The 22,455-nt window shown below is 39.3% G+C and overlaps 1 protein-coding gene across 11 annotated transcripts in view; it reads left to right on the top strand.

Moving 5' to 3' along the window:
• MPPED2 (metallophosphoesterase domain containing 2) overlaps positions 1–15,402 on the top strand; it is a 196,117-nt gene extending 180,715 nt beyond the window's left edge. For all 11 annotated transcript variants that reach the window (XM_040558436.1, XM_040558433.1, XM_040558437.1 and 8 more), the window contains 3 exons: positions 8,344–8,459; positions 10,587–10,700; positions 13,984–15,402. In XM_040558436.1, coding sequence (XP_040414370.1) covers positions 8,344–8,459; positions 10,587–10,700; positions 13,984–14,102 — 349 coding nt within the window. In that variant the 3' untranslated portion in view covers positions 14,103–15,402. The remainder of the gene's footprint in view (positions 1–8,343; positions 8,460–10,586; positions 10,701–13,983) is intronic.
• Positions 15,403–22,455: the final 7,053 nt, after the last annotated feature.

Genomic DNA, 22,455 nt, shown 5'->3' with positions numbered 1-22,455 from the left:
CAGCTTAACAAATAAACTGAAATGGAAAGTAGCACAGACTTCAGAGAAACCAAATGCTGGTAGCATTCTGTGACAGTAACATAGATGAACACTTATCAGTGATCCCCCCCAGTCTCACTTTTCTTCATCTTCTTCCAGTTGTCTATGCTCTTTTTTTTTTTTCTCTCTCCTCTTTTTAGTTAGTTTTCTGCTGTTTTAGTGAGTTAAATCAGCTCATGAAAGGGGCCTGCAAGAAGTGGAGCTGGCATAAGGATCTGTGGCAGATGTAGTGTGGAGACTGTGGCCTCTCTGGCAACAATGAGCTTCTGCAGTGGCTCAGGGTATCTTAAGGAATCTCCAGCCAAAGACAATCCTCTGGGGGAAGGAAGATTCAGTTTTTGTATTGCTATCGTTCAGTTACACATATTAAAAGCAGTAAGGAACGCAGATGTAAAGTTATGTAAAGGTGCTGAAACACTGCATTAGAAATATATATAAATATATATATATATATATATATATATGAAATAACTGTAGTTTGTGGCTCCAGCATTTGTTAATGAATAAACAGTCATGTTTTTCTCTGACCAACATAGTCTTTTGGGGGAAATGCAGAGACTCTCTGGTGATGCTGAAGAATTCTGTTTTAAGTAGTATTCAAAAACATGAAGTTTCAAGAAACTGCTTCTTAGGAACAAGAATCAAATTCACCAATAGGATAGGCAGGAAGACCTTCTTTTGAGACTTTTTTTTTTTTTTCATCACTGGGCATCTGGCAACGTTTGTTTTCACCTCCACCAAAATGTAGCTTGTTTGTGTTAAAGACAGTATTTTTGAAGTGCTACTTAATATCTCTCTCTCCGTGTGTGTGTGTGTGTGTGTGTATATATATATATATATATATATATATAAAAGCAATTACATGAATGGAAAACATGCAGAAATGCCCTAATTTGTGTTGTCAATGCAAAAAGAGGGCTATTCATAAAACCCTTTTCCAGATCTACCTGGGGTTGAAGCTCTGACAATTTATATTTCCTGCATAGAGAGTTCAGAGGCATATAGAAAAAGGAATTTAAGAGGTAATGTGAATCGTATCTTATGATCATGTTTTCTAGAAGAAAGTAGGCATCCAAGCATTGTGCTGGAACATGCACAGTGGTTGAGAAGAATGGAATCAAAATTTCAGCCAACTACTGTTTGTTTTTTCTTTCTTCCTCCTCCTGCCCGGTGCCTCAGAGTGGACGTTGATTTTATATTGTGGAGAGCTTCTGGACCAGTCAGCTCCTTCCTCTTCATTTCCACAAAAATCAGAAAATCCTACCATTAAAAACTGAGAAATTCAAGCTCTTTTCAATATTGCAGCATCCTTTGACACTGTAAGGGGCATGGATGCAGTATGGGAATCAAGGGGACAATATGCCCTTTCTGGAACAAGAAGCAGTTCCTCAGATCAGTCCACGTGGTGTTTCGCAGGCCTGACCTGCTGCCACAGCACTCCTGTTGCAGTTGGGGAAATGCAGCGTGGGTCCTGTGCAGCCCCAGCTGAGCCTCGTGCTAACTTTGGCCCAGGTGCGTCCCTTAAGCCATCCTCAGCCATACGCAACGCAGAAGAACGCAAGGGCTAATACGTTCTTCTGTTAGTAGGTCTGTGTAGTTCTGTGTGTTTTAAAAGTAGAATGAAATTAGCCCTTGAGTCAAGTTTGAATTATTTTCATATTTTTGGGATATTAAAATATCTCCCAGATCTCATTAAGTAAAGCCCTCAATAAAATAATTGCAATACAGCTAGAGATTGGAAAACCTCAGAAGATTTGGAGGAAATTTCCTCTTTGATGAGCGATTCACATACTTAACCAAAGTTTTTCTGAGTCATAAAGTTGAAAATCTCATCTATTCCTTACCTCTCCAGTATCCACTACCATGCTGGTGTCATCTCCTTCTCTGCTTCACTGCATATTCTTTCCCTCCTTTCCCTAGGGAGCCCCATGCTCTGTCTTGCTGTCCTCTCTGTCTTGTGATCCTCTGTGATCCTGCTGGTGTTTTAACCTCCTGACTGTCAGCTTTATTGGCTTTAAGTTTCTTAAACGCTGGCGTGTTTTTGTGTTTCTTTACACAACTTTCTTCTGGTTTCTTTTTTAAAAAGCACATCTTTCCCATAGAAGTTAACTTGTGGTCTTAAATACTCACTGTGGTGCTCTGGTATTGTTAACACAAAGTATGTGATTTGAGCAGATATTTCAGTTTCTCCTATGAAACGCATTGCTAACCACCCAGGATACAGGACAGAAGATGTCGGGTGTTGGTTGCATGGCCTTTAGAGAGACCGGATATTTGAAAGGTATCTGCAGAAATAGTAGGCTCCAGATTTGGGGACCAGAGCTCAATCACATGTCAATAAAAGTTGGAGCATCCTCGAGGCATCACAGGCAGAGATGTGCAGAGTGCAAGAGGGCAGAACTGCAAGATGCAGAAGAGAATTCTTTTCATACATTTTCCAACCATACAGATGGCTAAAGCTGTACTTAATTCTGTGTCTGTCCATGTTTTAGGACATAATCTGGTCCAGACTAGCATATCTGGAGAACTTGCTAAATGGCAGCATTTGAGTACCTCGTTTTTAGTTTCTTACATCTCAAAGATCAAAGCACAGGTCTCTGCCTGAAAGGAGTCCAAGCTAAAACCTCCTCTTACTGGTTTGTATAACCTGAGGTAGAAATTCAGAACAGCTTGGTGCAAGGAGCACACTAGTTTGCGCTAGCTTTATGGGGGCAAGGTACTGCGTGGACTCTTTCCTTCCAAACTTGTGGATGTGTGTGTTGTGTTTCTTAAATGTTTTATCATTCAGAGAACCAATAAATGTTTAGAAATTGTAGTATGTGAGTTGAAAGAGAGAAAATCTGAAAAAATACCAGCCGTTGTTGTGGCTTCAGCTTTTTGTAACGTTGGGAGAATAGCAGAACTGTGTTTTAGACATTTGCAGAGGTGCCTGAAATTCGGAGAGGCATACAGTCACATTGTCACAGTACTGGTAACCCACTTTCGTAAGAGCTGTCCCATGAGAGCTTCAGTTGTTTAAAGATGCAGGATAAGCAAAACCCCAAGGAACTGGACTCTGTGATACTTTTTAAGAAGGTTGCGTGTTACTGTCCCCACTTTCCTCAGTGGGACACTGAGGCACAGCGTGTAAACGCAGGTGGAAATGAGCTAGGACAGCTAGAACCATTTAACTTTGTCCTTTTCTGATATCACAACGTTATGAGCAACGTCACGATGTTATAACAAGCACATTTAGGAAATTATTTAGCCTTTAAGATTTCCTAGTTGTTGTTACATTATATTAAAAAAAGGGGTTTTAATATTCACTCTAAGAAAGAGCTTAATCAAAAATGCTTTTGTGGCACTGAAGGCAAGTGTCAGAGTCTTTACAGAAGCTCTTATCTTGTAAAATGTGCTTACTTAGTACGCTGTGCACTTGCCCTGCTCAGCCCTTTGTTTTCATGGTTACACACGCTCTGGGCTTCCCCTTCTCCCCTTGTCACAGTCACTGTTGTGTTTTCCCACCAGGCACGCTCTGCCCATTGACGAGCGGAGTGGGCGCGTGTGCTGCTCCGCCCTGGCAAACATTTGTGTGCCGCCTCGGGATGGAGGGCGGAGGATCGGAAGGCTTTTCTTTGCTGTGCACAAAGGTCGCTTTTGTTTTTACTCCCTTTGCAGTTTGCTGTCAGCTAGTGCACTGCACTGCACTGCTGCAAGCTTTTGCGTAGGGCTGTGGCGAATATTTTGGGGCTACGCTAGTAGGCTAGTCCCGCACCTCAACAATTCTAGGAATGCATATGCAGTGCCCTGTCTCATCCTGTCTTTGCTGCTGCAGGAACTGTCTATCTCCTTCCAGGCTTGTGTGTTCACTTTGAATGCTGACAAAAATACCGACCGTTTCATTACTGTTGTTCGTTGCGTGGAAGCGCTTCCTGCTGCGGTGTGTTTCAGATGCTCATTCAGCTTGGTCCTGTAGAAGGAAACAGCCCCAGATTCTTGCCTCCTGTACACTTCACTCACAGGATTAAAGATCAAACTGAAGCTTTTGTAGGGGACTGGTTAGCCTTAAAAATGAACGAATACAAGAAATAGAAAACAGAATTTATTTTTTCTGCTGCTGTTTAGACGTAACTAATGAAATTATTGGATTTACTCATGGGTTAAAAGTAAAAGTTTTGTCTAGAAGGTCTCATTGTAGGTTTACCTTTTGCGTTGTTGAACTCTGAGGATTGTGTAATTAAATTCATGAGCCCCTAGCCAGAGAAGGAATGAAAGTAGATGGTGGGAGATACCATCCTTTAAAAACATTAACCTTCCTGACGGAGTCAAAATTCTTGCATCACTTGGATGAACTTGGCCATAGCTGTGTGTCTTCTGTTTCCTTATGTGACTGCTGCTCAGAAGATGTGCATGCCACAGAGGGGTTGTGATTTTGTTTTCTGAAGCTTATGCTGTAAAGTAATGCTCCCTCGCTGTACTTTTTTTTTTTTTTTTTTAATAATAGCAAACTAGTAAGAACACTTAAGTTACTTGGGAAAAGGGAGGATGTGATCACCTGCTGAAGAGTCAGCTCTCTGCCTCTGAAGGCCGGTGGATTTCTTTTTCTTGTCAGGCAGTTCTTCCAGTGCACCTGTGAAGGGAGGGTAAGCCTTGCCCTGAAGTTTAAGATCCCCTCCTCCTTGTTATGATGGCAAGTGATGTGCGTGCCTCTTGCAGCACAGGGTGTGAAGGTAATGCGTGGTAAGCATTCTTTTAATTGCAGAAAATGTAACTTCCAGAACGCCAGGTGGAGAGGAATCTGTGGGGATTTCTGCGTAGAAATGAAGAACTGAAGAGGGTATAGCAGTGGGGCAGGTGTCTGCCTTTCATTAGGATATTCCCTGTGACACATCTGGTGCCAGCAGAGCTGCTATGCCTAAATGATAAGGAAGCTTTGCAGTCAGGGGAGGGCTGAGCTGTCAGGTGAGCCAGGGATCAAGAATTACGATGACAGTTTCATGGCACGTGAAGGATGCTGTGAAGCGCAGTGTGGCTCTGACGAGCAGAGGCTAAATTAGGTTCTCCTGGCCGTGGGCTGACACGGTGCGTAAGCGGGACCCGTGTCGTGCCATGCGTTGCGTATGAGGAAGTGTTCTGGTCCGTCAAACGTAAAATGACAAAATCATTTGTTATCTCTCATTACTAATTCCCATGGTTTTTTATGTCTACGCCTCCCTTGTGACATTTCAACAGTTGATCGCTTTCTTTTCTTTTGACTATTTAAAAATGAAGCATGCTATTTGTGTTGCTAGTGGTTCACAGAACTCTGTTACTTTGAACTTAATAGGAAGGAAAAATATGTCAGGTCTTAAATACGATTACGAATGCCTAATTAGCCTCTCCATAATTATTTGCACTGGATTGCACCTTATCATAGGTGGGTGCAGCCAAAGCACATCACAGACACATCCTCTTGGAGCGGAGGTGTCTTCTCCCAACAGATAGTCAGCTCAGGAAGGCATTGCGGGAGGCATGTATCTGCGTGCAGAGTTTTTCCCCTAGATTATTTAAAAGTTGTATGTGACTGTTTAGCTCTTTGGTATGCAAAGAAAGGCAATATCTGGAGTGAAATATCCCTATCCAACATGTGCTGATAGCATGCTACCTGCCTGCAGTGTGGGCTTTTCCTCTCCTCCACCCATTCAGCACTTGCTGGGGACAAGCAGCCATTCATCTGGCCACTCCGGGGATTCACAGCACATCAACTCCATTTCGTCTGCACTGCAACACAGCGTAGTGCAAACACAGGGTGACCTTCCATGGGATCTCATCCCAACCTGAGCCTGTGCCACAGCGCCGTTTTTCTTCTCGCTGCTGTTCCAAACGCGCCCTGTGAGTTTCCCTGCGAGGCCTTGAGCGCCTCAGGCCCACAGGGGCCAAGCGCCTCTCCTCATGTTGGCCGAGGCACAGGGCGAGGCCTGCGTCAGGGAGGGGAGCCTAAACCCTGGTGTTCTTCCAGTCACGCCCTCTCATCTTCCCGATTTATTATTTTTTTTTATGAAAAGATTTAGTGTAATAAAGATTGCTGTCTTTTTTGTGCATGTGCTGGCTATTGGGGAAGGCATCTCGAAAGTTTTCTTACAAGTGGGTTCCCATGTGGTGGCAGTTAGTCACAGCTAATTACAGAGGCTGGTGAAGGAAAAATATATTGGAACTCGGATTCCCCTCCTCCTCCCTCAGTGCTTAAGAGTAACATAAAATAAAAAACCTGCAGACAAATGCAGCTTTTTCCGTGGTTGCAGTCTCCAAAGAGCTCCAGAGAGATCACAGATGTGGTTTCATGTTTCAGGTTTAACTATGGTATAATAAGTACAGTACTATCTGCAGGAGAAATGCAAGTGGGGAAAGAATCATTAATTGATAGTGAAAAGTTCAACCTATGTGCTGTGTGTTTGTTTTTTTAAGCAGCTGAATGTTTAGCCAACTGCAGCCCTGAGGGTTTTGATAATCTTGATATGTTAAAACGTGGGAACATTATAGGAAAGGAAACATTCATACCTAATTAAGACGTTTCAGAAAGGTGAATCATGGAAAAGCAGGAACAGTTGTGATTTCGCTGAAGTTCAGACACGTTTCATTTTTAATTCAGTAGCTTACAAGCCTGCTCTGTGGTGCACTGCCCTCACTTAACAACATAAGATCTTTTTTCAGGTTTTCAGTTGGTGCAGAGTAAGCCAACAGTGAGAGCTGGAGTTTCTTTGCTATGCACGAGGAACCAATAGCTTATATAAAATGCTTAACTAGCATTAATTTTCCTGTCTTTTCGTGCCATTCTTCCAACATGCAGGAAGTCTATTAGGTCGAACAAGTTCCTATGTATGTGTAATATAAGCATTAGCTCAGAAGGACCCCATGGGAGAAGGATGTGTCTGTGATTTGTAACTGTGACCTTCCTGCACCTGTATTGGTAGTGCATGCTGTTTGCCCATACTGCTGATTGTCAGGAACTCTGAATGTACTTAGAACTGGGTAAACCTTTCATTGGTCAAATTACTTTCTCTGGCAAGCAAAGTATGTATTTTAATTACAAAAAAATAAAATTAAATAGAGATGTAATCTCAATGGGAAATTTCCACTTGAATGCGTATTTGAGATTGAACATATTCATAAGTTAGGGTGTGCAGAAGGCAGATTACATAATGAAGTGATGTAGGACTCTTAATGATCTTTCTTATTTAACAGATATGATTTTCCACTTTTTTTTTTTACATGAAAGTTTTCTTTTCACAACTGCAGTACAGAGAAGACTGCAGGAGTAGCTTGAACTCTGAGAAAGATGGCCCCAAATATCTATGTCTGGAACAGGGAAAACCTCCTAGAAAATGAAGCAACCCAGTCTTAATTCTGTTGCCTACACTCTAAGAAGCACACACACAGATGAAAACTATTAGAAATACTTCAATTCTAACAGCTATCCAAAATGTTGAAATAACAGCTGTAAACGTTGCCTCTTAAGAACAATTGTGGACTTACCCGATCAGGAAAGACTTTACTGTATTATACTTGCATCAAAACCACTCACTTTGGTATTACACGTTGAAAAAGTACTCCTAAGAAAGTTAAGCTTTTTATCATTACATGCCAGGGTTGATGGATAAACAAATGTCACAGAACAATGCTGTGCTGTGATGGAGAAAACTGAGGATCTGTTTTTCTTAAGAAATACTAAATGAGTTTTAAGTGATAAGATCTCTTTTAAAAAGTTACTGTGAGGCTAAACATTGATCAAGGCCTCCAGGAGGCTCAGGGGTTCAAAGCCAAGTTATGTGCAAATGTTCTGATATTAAAAGTGCTAGACAAAGGGAGTTTGAATTTGGTGAAATAACGCAGTACACAGCGCTTATATCCACAATATTATGCTGTCTTCCTGATGAACTGTTACCCGCTAGATGCCTTGTGCTGTAATTGTCCCTTGCCTCCAAAAACTGAGATTTTTGATTGTTTTGATTGGATAATACAAGGTAGGAGTTCTTATATTTGAACATCCCCAAATGTAAGCTTTAGATTGAGCTTGCGTTATTTAAATTTTTTTCCCTTTCTCTTTGTTGGATAAATGCCCCCAGAGCTGGATACTCCTGAAGTACAAAAAGAGCATTGGGTATTAATGCAAATTCAAATGTACAGATCAGTATGTATTTGAACCAGTTTGTTTTAGAGACATCCCCTTTGAAAAGGCTGTCTGCAAGTAGTCTCTGTACTGCAGAAGTTACTGTAATTCAGAAAAATTGGAGAAGGGAAGAGATTTTTATTTTCCACTGATGCACTTCATCTTATTTTCCCCCAAAGGACACCGTGGTTTAATGGATGGGGCTTTAACCTACCCAGAGGTCAGTCTTTGCTAGACAAGTGGAACCTTATCCCTGAGGGTATTGATATACTAATGACACATGGACCTCCCCTTGGTAAGTGAAACAAAAGCTGTGTGTGATTTTTTTTTTTGCGTGAGAATTTTACCTTCCACCTAAGCAAAATTAATAATTCCATAAGGTGTGCTGTAATTGCACTCTTAACTCGAAGCTATGAATTAAAAAGCCTTTGTGAAAGAAGGGTAAAGTGATGATTAAGGTTAGCAAAATCTGTTGAGCTTCCAGGTGTTTTTTTCAATTACATTTTTTGTTTAGCTCAAGTGAGGGAATATCAAATATCCAATTCCACGGCCATTTTATTTAAGTACAATATTCATCTGACAGTTTCCAATCCCATGTGATTTTTCAGAGGTTGGCTAAAACTTCTAAAACATTTTCCCCCCTACTATGACATATTTCTTTGAGGTTTTAGAGTATGCAGTCAAAAGTTCAAGAGTGTGTAGTCACATTTTCTCCTTTACAATTTCCTTTTAAGCATAATGTCTGTAAAACCACTGTTACATATTCTAATTGACTTATAGTAAATTTGTGAAGGAATAAATTATGCCCTCAGATAATTGTAAACTAATGACAGCTATATAAATGTGTAAATTTTTCTTTCATGAATTAGTTGAAGTTTTCCCATTTAGTTAAATTTTGCTTGTCCTGAAAATGTGTGTAATTCAGATATAACAGATATCACAGTAATTCTGCGATAAAGTAAATTCTGGTTGTCTCAAAATGATGCTAAGATGATCGTTCAGCAGAGGCAGAACTACTTGGTTTGGGGCATATCTCAAGTGCCCACTAAACCATTTTAAAATTTCCACTATTTTTTCCTATCTTTTACCCTACAAAATACTATCACACATCACGTATTGCTTTTCTTCAAGACATGTGACAAGCAGTCTAGGATCATATTTTCAATATTTCAGTCAGTTTTACAACTGAGCATTGCCTTTTTTAAATGTGGCTTATCAGGATGAAGGAGTGTCAGCTTCTTATTCATTACCGTTACTGCTAATAGATTGTGATTTTGCCAAGCTTTCAGTAAATTGTTTTGAAATCCAAGGGGTCAGATCATCGCACAATCACATGAAGTCATCAAGTTTTGGGATGGTAGTGAGTTTAAAAAAAGAAAACCCACAGTTCTCAGAATTGCATGGTGCCAGTGTAAAACAGCTTTTAAATGCCACCAGGTTGGCTCAGTGCTCTCACAGGGCTCACAGGGACCACGGAGTCAGGATAGACATAATTTGTATAGTAGTAAGTTAAGAGTCAGCAATCTAAGCAGAGCTAAGAGGAGAAAAAAAAAGTTTTTGACCGATAATATACTTACTGCTCTTCTTATATCCTGGTTACTAGGAGCTCTTTTAATAGTGCTGCAAATTCACTTTAAGCTTCCCGGAGCTACCTGTGTGCTGCTTTTGATAAAGCAGCGATGCACCATCCGCTGACAGTGGAGCACACCGGATATTGAAAACCAGCGCTCTGAATAGCATTCTTTTAATCTGTTTATTTTCCCGAAGAAGCAAAAAACCCCACAAGCACTTTTATGATGTTTCACGGGTGCTATTTTACATGGGTTGCTAATCCATCTGCTCTCAATTGGGTTCGTGGAGAAATACAGTGATGCTGCAGATGCTAATGAATGCTTTAAATGCTTTAATATGCATTGCTTCTTGTTGCTGACTGGGGTCTCAGAAATTACCTGACACTTGCAGACCTCTGGAAGTTGTGGGAGGCTGTGTTGTTAAATCTTTGGGGTGGCAGAGGTGTCAGGTTGTAGAACAGCTGATTTCCTCACGTATTTTGCTTCTGGAGGGACCACCTCACTGAATTGGGAAGGTGACCGCTGTGAGAGCCAAGGGAAAGGGAAGAAAAATCAGCAGCGGTGCCGGGAAAAAATATTCCAGGGTTTGAAGGTGGAAGATGAGTTTAAGCCTATAGTTTAAAAAAACAAATCACATCCAGAAAAATATTAATGCATATGGAGAGGGGAAATCTTAAGGAAGACGAAGTGACAGTGAAATGTTGCTTAAAAGCCATTGTGTGCTTTAATGGAGAGGTTATGACTGTAGATAATGGTAATAAACCTTCAGTGCATTATGACTTCCTGAAAGACTATGTAAAACCTTACCTGAATAGAGAAAATTAATAGTATTGATTGCATTTTGCCTTCAGGTTTTCGAGACTGGGTTCCAAAGGAGCTGCAGAGAGTTGGTTGTGTGGAACTGCTAAACACAGTGCAGAGGCGAGTAAGGCCCAAACTCCACGTCTTTGGTGGAATCCATGAAGGTAAGGACCTGTGCTACTCTCCTCTTTGATCTGAGGCTAATTCCAAAGGAGCGCATCTCGATGATGCATTGCAAAGGGACGGGTACTGGCATATTGGACTAAAGCAGAGAGGGAACTGAGGGAAGTGATTGCATGCACAGCACTTTGTAAATTTATGCCAGAATTAAAACAGGCTGTTTCAGGAATGTGTGCTACATTTAGCCACCTACATCTTTCACTGTGCAAAGGTTGTTCTACACAGGTTATTTGAAAGCAATATAAATTTTGACAAACTTTGTTAGAGAAACAGATGAGATTCCCCACACATGCAAGCCAAAATTAAAATTATTCCAATTATTCCAAGTGCGGGAGCCAAGAAAAGTGCTAGAAAATTGAAGACAACTTACTGTCTCAGCTTACCTCCCTCAGCATGCAAGGAAAAGCAGAAAGGAGGACAGACATCAGGAGGAGAGATTGCCAGAACTCACTCTGCATACATTTCTAAAAGCATCCTGTAGTACAGTTCATACTGTGTATGTTAGCTTCCAGCAGTCTCATATTTTAGAAGAGATTTACCCATTGTCAGTACCAGATCAGAAATGAAAAGCTCGGTTTGTGGCAGTGGGAGGGAATGAGAGATTAAATACATTTTGGAGATATTTAAATTTTTAATACAATTTTGTAGCTTTCATGTGGCTGTGAGACAAATATTAGGAGGTCTGCCTGAGAGAGAGTGTAAGACTTTGTGACCCTAGAACTCAAAATTATGCATTAAATGCTTTATATTTCCCCCTTGGAGGTTTCTCTATTGACTCTAATTAGCTTCTCTGTAAGCTCACAGATTTGGAGAACTTCAGAAATGAAAAAGGGAAAAAAAAGAAAGAGAGCTTTGTCAACTAGTATTGTTGGTTTTTCCAAAGCCCTCATGACTTCATGAAAGGGATTTTATGCATGGTTTATAAAGATGTGTAAATAAGGAGTTTATAATGGAAATCCTGACGTGACCTTAAGTATAGTAGCATGGATAGCAGTATTTGAATGCACCCAGGAAAAGATTACATATTTTGTACAAATATTAATCCTTGCATACTAAGAGTAAGTGAATACAGCAAGACTTCCAGCTAAAACACACAAATGCAGCTTTTGTAGTTGCATTTGATGCTGAAACTTCTAGTTGTAATAGTCTTAAGTAATGGGAGAGAAAAGAATTTTAATGTGCAAGATCATTATGAAAAAGCACTGTGGAACCACTTGCAGCACCTCACATCTAAATCTCGTAGGAAGGGTGGTAGCACATGTTAAAAGCGAACATTAGAATGCATTCGTACAAGAATACTAAAACAAGTTAGAATCCTGTTTTAGTACTTACACAGAAGACATAAGAATTACCTGTTTCTGTACAGAAACAAATAGCCAAGTCTTTAAGAGCAGCATCTCGCAGTACAGTTAATTCTCACCCAACTCTAGCTCAGACGAACACACACTACATTCTGTTAAATCAAGGGAGGCTGTACACACATTTTGATCATGCAGGTTTTTTGTCCTGGTTGATAAGTAAAAACAATCACAAACAAGGTTTTCCCCACCGTAAGATGATCTAAATCAAAATTGCCAGTCCAAATAAATAAACTGCAACAATTCTGAAGTGATTATTCTTTGTGAGAGATGCTGTAGGTAGCTGGATTTATCTTAGCTTTCAGACAGCGGTGATCTGTACTGTATCACATTGGTTTAAAAGAAAAACATTTTCCCTTGTGCATTAGCAATGGGGAGTTCTCTTAAACTCTTAATAATAATAATAAAGTGAAAAGGTACAATTTGTGCCAAATTCTTCCTAGACTTTTTCTAGTTTCTTTGTGCGCTTTCTACGGATATCAGCTGAAAACAATGGATCTCTTCCACTGGTGGAACTGGAGCCCCATCTCCATGTCCTTGAGAGAATGTCTGTAAGAGGAGACATTTCTGTGCTTTTATTACCATTCGTTTTCTCACATCGTAGAATCACATTGGCTGAATGAAGACTCAGGTGTGATTCAGTTCACAGGTATTCAGTTCACAGGCCCAAAATTCTTTGAGTGCGCAGCCCTCTGCAATGTTCCATCCTATTCCTGTGTGGCAAGTGGAAGAGAAGATAGAGGCCAGAAGAGAAGTGGCATTACTGCTGGTTGCTCAAATTTGTCCTGAACACGGCAGTTGCTGGCCAGATGTTTAGGAGGTTGAGAAGAGTCTCCAGCCTCCTGAAACTGACGCCATAGTGTTACTGAGGAGTCAAGTCCCTGGCATGCTGAAAAATCCTGTGATTAATATTCGGTACTTCTTCATTTATTTGGGAATGAGTTGTCAGGATCCCTTCATAATGAAAAGCAGTCATCTATTAAACTTTAACCTCAACTTTCTGCTTAAGCTAGTGGTTATCCAGTGACCTCCAGTGCTCTATTATGCTTATAGCAAGAGATTCCTTTCCTTAGTCATGATTTTCACTGGTGTCTCCTTGTAAAGAACTTAATCTCTTTAATTGTGTTCTTCTTGTCAAGTCTATTCCTACGTTTGGATTCAAATTGCCTTGCCTGTTCAGGCTGCCATAACTGCAGCTTCCCTTTGAGTCAATGAGACTCATCTTTTGTGTAAAGACCTGTTTAGAACCAAGTAATACCTGTATTTTTCACTATTGGTTACATCCACTTGTACTTTCAAAGAAATACTTTGCAGCAGCTTTTATGAGTGGGAATATATGTGTGTGTGTGTGTGTGTGTATTTTTAACCTGCTGCTAATGGGTTTCTGAGGGTTCACAAGCCAATGTGAACACCATCTTGGCAGTCCTGTGAGGATGACCTGGATGATAAAGGCTAGCATGGGGAAAGCTTACCAAGCTTGGTTCATTGTCCAGAGACAGCAAGGATTTTCGTAGGTAGAACTGATGTTACTTCTAAATCTCCTGTTCCTGATTGGTCTTTTATTATCTGACAGATACTACAAGCATGCAAAGTACAACGTACTAATTAAGTAATTAGAAAAAGTACGTGTGATTTTGTCTCTGGTTTTGCTGTAACCAATTGCAGTAGAGGATTTTCCGTGGAAAAATGTGTGAACATAAAACAAAAGCCTCAGTTCTTATTTCAAATACAGTATATTGCATTTTTTCCATCAAGTCTTTGTGGCAGCTTTCAAGAGCTTATGTCATTTTGAAGGGATTAATTTAATTTTATTCCAAAGCATTGATCCCACAACAAGCTTTCAGTGGAGCTGCCCATGGGCAGCATCGTTTGTTTATATTACAGTAAGTGTGACACATTCTCCCTACAGGTTATGGCATTATGACAGACGGTTACACAACCTACATCAATGCTTCAACGTGTACAGTCAGCTTTCAACCAACCAATCCTCCAATTATATTTGACCTTCCAACCCCTCAAGGATCATGAAGCACTACTGCACATTTGGAACTGGGGAAGGTCTATAAACTGCCATTTTCTAATTACAAAACTTACATTCTGTTACATGTTTATTTCAAAATTACTGGTGGGGGGGGAGCATTTTGGGGGAGAGAATTGTGGTTGTTTTTGTTTTGGGATGGATTTTTTTTTGGTAAATTGGTGGTACAAAAGAAAAAAAAGTTAGAGGGTTGTGCTTTTTGGAAATGCAGCATTCATTTTAAATTGATAAAGCATTGTGAATTTGTAAAATGAATTTTGTTTTTCAATAAATTTGCCATTGTAAATTGTTATAGTGTTCTCAAAAGGACAGCCAAGCTTTCTTTTAAGAAGTGAGAGACCTTATTTTAATATTATATGATAAGCTAAAAAAATAGGCAGCATTTAAAAACACCCAAATTTGCACAACTTATGTTACTGTCGGGGTTTTTTTAAGTGTCTTCTTTTTCCCTAGGCCTAAATGTTAGCTTTTCATCTCTCCATTTATATCAATTTTTTTTTTAGTAGCACAAACAAGATTTTGGGGTCCATTTGCCTCTTGATATGTGTGCACGTACTGAAACTTCTTTCTGTTGACAGTAGAATGCAGCAAGGGGAGAATAGACTTCTCAGTTGTTTGTCACTACCTGCTTTATACGTTAAAGACTGGTATAGATAGCCACAGCCTGTACGTGGTATCTACCTTTTATTGTTTGTTTTTAAATTATTTTAGCTTTAAAAAACTGGGGGTGAAAGCTGCAAAGAGCAGGCATTTCACGCAGTAAAAAAAAAAAAAAATGTAAATGCGGACTCCTTTTAAATATGAATTTATATATATATATGTATTTTTTGTGCATTATAACTAAGCTAGGATTTAATATTGCCAGTATAGCATCTGCAAAATTATGCTGTACAGCACATCTAAATTATGAAGGATGTGACACATTTTCCAAGTGCTCAAGGCCTTCAAGAGCCTGAGTTAAATCTTTGTCGTAGTTCAGGCATGTATAGAGTCAAATGGATACAATCAAGCCTAACTAAAATAAGGCTTAGTTGTCCTTTATATTTAAATATTCTTCTTGTCTTTTTATTTTCTTTTTCTTATTTTGCACTGTGTGTAAATGCAATCTTGCTAGCACAAAATATTGTTGCAGATAGTTATTTCTGTTCTACCACTGTAAATGCTATTGAGCTTTGTTCTGTTTTATGTTACCTTGTTAATGGAATTTAGAAAAGCAGTTGTTTCTTTAAATTTATTGTGATATTATATCTAGCAGCCTTTATATGCAAATAAAATTGCAAGATTTTTAAATATGTGGTTTAAGAGAATTTTGCATTTTTCTTTGGCATGAACATTTTGGGGGACAGCAATAAGAATAAGAAACAACTTTTCTAACTTTCCATGACTTTTTATTGTTTACCATTCGTAGGATGTCAGTTGGGTCAATAAAGCACTCAGACTTTTTACTTCTGTTTCTAAGCCATCCATCTTTCCATTCTTTTTAGAAAGAAGAGATTTTGTCTCAAGATGACATAATTCAGTGCGACCAAGTTTGTGCAGTTAAGCCTTGTAGGATACCATTCCAGACAACATGAGGAAAAATGGATTAGGCAGCAGCCTTTGTAGTTCCTCACTTGTTTGTACCAAGCTGCGGGTGCTTTAAGCTCATCCACTGTGGGTTAAGAAATGAATAGTCATAGATGAAATGTATCTTTTTATTCAGATCTGTTCTTAGTTCTGTGGCTACAGCAGAATTCACCACTGACAGGAGAACTGCACGGGATTATGATTCAGTGTGTGCCAGCAGAATGACAAACGAATCAGGACCTGCTGGTCATGCTGCAATACAGTTAAGTATATAATAACAGAATCTTCTTTAAAAATAGCACTTAGAGCTGTGAAAATCTAGACTGAAACATAAGAAGATACGATGGTGTTTACATGATTCTGAACCTGCAGTGACCAGAAGTGGAGTAAGATAGAGTACTCGCATTTATTTAGCAGGTTGTTAGCTTTTAAGTCTCTTGGTGGTACTGAAATTTCATTGTCACTAAATATCAGTCATTCATTGTAGATGTAAATTCAGATTTTTTTTTTCAGTTAGCAGTACATTGCCAAAAACAATATTCTAGTCACCTGTTTACTGGCAAAGAACGTGGCTATATTTAAAATGGCTGTCCTTCCTCAGGTAAAGCATTTTATTGGAACACAAAAATTTTTTTTGTTTATAGTGCACCCTAAATTATCATCTTTCATTGGTCTTTTGCTTGTTGTTACCACATAAGGAGGAAGGATCCATTACTTGGAATGCTTCATAGTGCCATGAACTTCTAGAAGAGCAGAGAATAGTGGTTGCGTCTGAATTCCTCTCCAGCCTTATGAAGGACCTTGTACCTTTTCACTATGTGCATTGTAGTTAGGACAGGAACAGTCCATGACACCAGTCATTCTCCTCTGCAGGTATTTGTCTGTAGTGAAAACTGGGTTGTTATTCATAAAGCAAAAGTTATAAGTCAGCAGCTTCTGGCAGCAGACGGAGCCAGATGAATTGAGGCTGGTGCAAGTGCAGCCAGGAGTCTGCCTTTAAATAGCTGGTAGTGAGAAAATACCACAGGCAAAATTCCTTGAATAAGCAAAAATCTGCACCAGACTGCAATAAACTGAATTGGCACATGTAATTGTGTATGTCTTCAAGGTGTCTGCCTCTTGGTTTCAACTATTTCCCTTACAGCTTTTAGGCCATGTAGTGCAGCAGGTGGAACCAAGTGGTTCCGCACTGGAATATGGGGGGCCTACATTTGTAACAGACTGAGAGTTCTCCTATTCAGACAAGCATCAAGTACAGTCACTGCTTCATCATCAGGTGGTGTTAGACAGTGAATACATGTCCATTTAGAGAAATCTGTAATCTTCAGGGGGTACTTTCAAAGTATATTGTTTCTCTTGTATTTTTTTTCTCTGACTGTCAGCTTCACTGTCTTTACCACCATTTGTTCATCACTGAGTTTGTTCTCCATGGCAGGATCTTTTAAATCGTCTTTCTTCCTTTTCCATCATGATTTCAAAAGTTACCTATCCTTTTCTCCTCTCTGAGAAAGCTAACATCCTGGATAGCAGCAATTACAAAAAGGCTAGGAAAACATTTGCAGAGAGAGTTTGGCATTTTTTTGTATTCTTTAGAGACTTTGAAATGTATATGTGTCTGTCTGCTGTCACAGGCAGGTAATTTTCCTTTGCTGGATGTCAGCCATATCTGACAATCAGTGTAAATAGGACACAGAATGATTTGAAGAAGTATGGTTTCATTGGGAGGCAAAATGGCGTTAAATCAGCTGCTTTTCAAGGTTTCCTTACTACTAAAAGTAGCTCAACGTCTTTATGCAGAGTAAACCTTGGATAATAAGTCTTTCTCTGAGGTCTGATCCAAGTCCACTGAACTCACTGGGAGTCTTTCTATTGACTTCAGCTGGCTTGGATCAGACACCTGGCATCTATCTGGATTGTGTTTCTGTCTATTACTCATCCTTCAAACTGGAGGAGATGGTCCCTGGTTAACATGCAAGAACCTCTTGGCAGGAAGAGGGACCTACCTATTGTAAGTGCTGAATCTTTCCAAGTGATTGATTAACAGCGGTGTAGTCGATTAACCTTTCTTCTTCTGAGAGCAGCTTTCATCTAGTCATCTTGCTGAGGCTGAAAGCAGTCAAGGCCTTTATCAGGGGAGGGCTGCAGAACAGGATGCTTCCCAGAGGAGATTGGTTCCCAATTCTCTCTGCATAGTGAATTTAGTGAATTCAGCAGACCTTGAGGTCAAGCATTTATTAGGCTAAGAGACTGTCAAATCAATCTGGTCTACTCCAGGCAAGTTCTACCAGGAGAATGGGTTTTGCCAAGACTGTGTCTAAGAAATAGATTGATGGCTAACTCCTGGTTGAAGCTGCCTTTCTCTTTTCCATTTTCCGTGAATCAGATTTTTTTTTTCCCCTCACTGACATCAATATTTTCTCCCTAGACAAATTTTATTAAGGAAACTCCTGGAAACCATCTATAATTTAAGTCTCAGGGAGACATCCAAACTCTGCAGTCCTTCCATTTGGTGTTAAATTGACCCAAGGGCTTTCTCTAAGACCTTGCTTTTGACCACACCTGATTGAATTACACTTCTGGAATTTTCTTTACTTCCTTTCCCAATTCCAACACACCCCGTCACCCCCCTGTTTTTTTTCCTTTTTTTTTTTTTATTATTATTATTTCAGGATATTTTCTCATAGTTATAGACAGGTAGGGATTTCCATTCTCCCTGCCTGGTGTGACCAACTTCTTATCGGAAAGAGAAACGCATTATAAAAGCTGTGTGCAGCCAAGCCTGCAACACAGGGCAATGTATTCTGTCTTGTCTCTCTTTTGAGATACAGATCCTAACTTCCTTGCAGATTCTCCATTTGTAGTAACCAGTCTTTTTATGCACCATCGTTGTTGCAATTGACATTCATCTGGTACACAGATAGAATCACATTATGATCAGGCTTAGACACCTATTCCAGCTGTTAGCCCTCACAGGATGATGCCCTGTGCACTTTTGCAGAAACTCCCAGCCATCAAAGCACTGTCCGACCTCAAGAAGCGCAAAGAAAGGGACTCTAATAAATCAGTGTAGCCTAAGTGCAACATGGAAGACTAAGGCTGGGTTTTTAACATTTTCAACTTCAGTTACTGTCAGCCTAATCAAGAGAAAATGCAAGAGAAAGCTGAGGGAGTTTTAGTGCAGTAAATAGGATTTCAGTCATCCATATTGATTTATTTTTCCCCATCTAGCTATTGCTTTCCATACCTCCATCTCTGGCTTGTGTCAGCCAGTTTTATAATGATTCATTCACGATGTGGCTGTAAGGATACATCTTGTTTTGTTTTACCTCTAAATTTTGCTGAGGAAATTTGCTTCTTGTTGATTATAGCACAGAATTGGAGGAGTCCTTCACTTCTTCTAGGCAATCTGTATTATACAGTTGAACCACTTGCTTTGTACCTAAGGCTTACATTCATGGGAGAGGGTCTGACAAAAACACTTACCTTGGTTTAGGATAACTGAATGAATGTCCCACATTCTTGTCTTCCCCCAAAAGTGCTTAGTGTTTATCTAGGTAAATGGCTAAGTGGTACAATAGGATTTGTCAGCTTTATGAACTGAGGAGCTAGGACTGCAAGAGTTCTAGGAGTTTAAGAATTCTAAACTACAAAACATTCAAAAATAGGCTTTAATGTGCAAACTTAAAGGTCTAAAATAAAAGACTGAGACTTAGTCTTCCTCAAATTTCATTATTTTTATATGACTGATACTATTAGTGTGACTCAAACATGCCAGTCTATTGCCTAGGGCTTTCAGTGATGATTTTCCTGTTAGAAAAGAAACAATACAAAATATTTCATTTTTTTTGCATATCACGTACAAGCCTTTTCACCGTTCACTGTCATATGAGTATTTCAGCAAAATATGTTTACTGTCTCCAGAGAGTCCCTCTACAATTGGAGGAAGAGAGTAACTTTCTCTCTCTCTCTCTCTCTCTCTCTCTCTCTCGGTCTTAATTGTGAATGTAGGTAGTATTGCCCAAAGTCAGCATGGATCTGATTTGTTTGGGAGCTCAATGCACATGCTGTAAGGCTGAATCTAAAAGAACAGGATGCTGAAAAGGTAGGAGGGGAGTCTCTTGAGTAAGCAGATTGAAAACTGACTTTCCCAAGATCACACAGGAGATCTCACAGAGGTGAATCTGCATCTCCCAAGTAGTGTTTTAGCTCTTTGTTTACAATTTTCTATTTTGTACACTTTGCTTTGCAAATAGGTGGAGATACTAATTCCTTCGCTACATCCAAGTACAAAGCTGCTGCTGTGATAATCATCCATGGATCCTGGAACACAGGCTGACAGGGGAGACTTTCAGCTAGATGGAAGAGAAAAATCAAAGCCGATTCCTGCATTTTTAATCAAGCCAGGATAGAGTGAGGATAAACAGGTAAAAACAGGCTTTTAGTAACAGAGCAAGTAATCTATGTTAGATGCACAGCAAAACCTTTATCAATCATCTTAAAGTGCATCTTGTGTTTTTTCTTCAGCAGGCAAATAAGTGATGAATTAGCTTAGTTCAAACTCTCTGAAGATCATCACTAGCATAGATTCCTTAAAAGGTCTGAAGCAAGTACAAAATCTTTACATTACTGTAAGATACAGATGTCTACAGCTCTGTCAGTAACACCACATTGTTATTGGCTTTGTGTTATGAGGTATCTAGAGAGTTTTGGAGACAACGTATTTGAACATTGTATTGACACTACAAGGCATCTGGCTGAAGCCCAACTCAGGCTGGGAGAGTGGCAGTTCCGAAGAGGAGCTAAATTGTATTGATTAAGGTTTCCTAATCAACAGAACAACTTCTACTACAAACTGCTATTGAATTTACTGTAGACTTAAAAGTAAAAAATATGTGAAATTCTTATTCATAATCATTTATACTAGATATAAAACTTTGAAATTCAGTAGGTATATCAGCTTAAACTGAAGCTCAGTTTATTGTTGTCTTTGATTTTGGGTTTCTATTAATGAAATGCAGCCAGATTTTCAGATATCTTAAGGTTGCCAGGAACATTCGAAAAACCTTTTTGGGCGCCCTATCACTTCGGTGGCATTTAAATCCATCACCTGGTGGTATTTAGAAATATGTTAAAAAACAAAGCAAAACACATTTTTGTGTCATGTCCTATGCAAAAAAAAATCTTTCTTATTGATCCAAGATTACTTTAGAGCTACTGTAGTTACCAGATAGACTTAAACACAGTAGATAGTTAAAGATTAAATTCTTAGTATAAAATACTACAGCAAATAAGATTATGCAAGTATTCTATCAGGAAAACTGCAGCGCTCATTTGTGTGACAGTGGCACTCCAGCCAAGGCTAAGACCTTCCTGGTTTGGTGTTACATGTCCAACAAGGTGAGAGTGTTCTTTTACTATGAAGCACACAGCCCGGAACAATAGGGTAGAGCAAAAAGCAGGTAACAGTATGCTGCTTTTACTGGGTGAGAAGCTATGGGACAAACATTAAGAAAAATCAAAGTCACACAAGTAACCTGTGGCCAGAGTAAGGATTGAATCCTTGTTTTCTCAAACTGATAGTTTGTACCTGTTTAGATACCCCACCTTTTCATTTGTAAACATCTGGCAGTGAGAATAGACAGTTTGGTGATCCTACCTCAGAGCAGCAAAATTAAAAATAATAGTAATTCACATACAATGGTTTCTTTTACTTTTCAGAATTAGTATTGTTTACATGCTTCAGGCAATGTGATGGACATCGGTTTATTTAGACAAACAGTATTTTGTTGATTACTGAAATCTTCCTTTTTTTTTTGATAAAGCTTATAAAGGAATATGCCAAAGTGACCATAGTAGGAACAATTTTAAGACTATCCCACCTAACGTTTTTTTTGTGTGTGTGTGTGTGTGAAGTAGTTCACAAAGCACTGTTAGTTGGGCAGGGAATGTTCTTTGTTGAAACCTTAATCCCAGTTTAATTTTTTCAGACCAGTCAGTCACCATGCTTTTTTTTTTTTTTTAACTGTGTTTTGATAGATTTAGTTCCATGATGTAAAGACATGCTCAAGCAATGAGGGCAGCTTGGTTGCTCTGATGATTTAGAGTTTGGCGGCTTTTATACAGAGCAAGAGGAAAGCTAGTCTGGTGTCAGCAGTCATTACGTTTTTGTCTGTGATGTGCTTTCCCAGCAGATTGGCACTTGAGAGACTGCTATGTAACTATGAAAACAGACTTCTCCAAGGAGTGAATTATCTATCCAGAGTGTAGTAACCATATGCAGACAACCACAACTGTAGCTGTGGCTTCAGTAGTATCATGCGTACGGGCCAGAATATTTATATAGTTGCCAGTTAAGCTGTGGAGGCATTATTCATCACAAAAAGTTTGGCCACATGATGAAAATATGAGAGTATGGCAATGGAAGAAATACTGGAAGTGTTTAAAGGGAGGTAACACGGAATTTACTCTCTCTTCCAAGTATATATTCAAACAAGAACATAATGTCTAAAGTAAGTTTGGCCAGCAGCAATTACAATGCCAATTTTAGAAATGAGCATTAAACAAGATGCATGTGCCGATGAGTCATCCTGTGTGTTAATTTGTGTATTTAGTTATTGAAATACTTGTTTATTTTTTTCTGGCCTCTAAAAATCAATGTGTAGCCATGCTTCTGTTATTAGTTACTATACCCATAGGCCAATTCTGTGGTGATAATTTGATACATCCGCAGTAAGAAGCATGTGCTCTGCCATCTAGGTCAGCTGGTTCTTTTTCCTT

Source organism: Cygnus olor, chromosome 5 (genome assembly GCF_009769625.2).
Source record: "Cygnus olor isolate bCygOlo1 chromosome 5, bCygOlo1.pri.v2, whole genome shotgun sequence".
In the NCBI taxonomy this organism is placed as follows: domain Eukaryota; kingdom Metazoa; phylum Chordata; class Aves; order Anseriformes; family Anatidae; genus Cygnus; species Cygnus olor.
The sequence above is the reverse complement of the archived record's forward strand: the minus strand, read 5'-3'. Positions and strand labels throughout refer to the sequence as shown.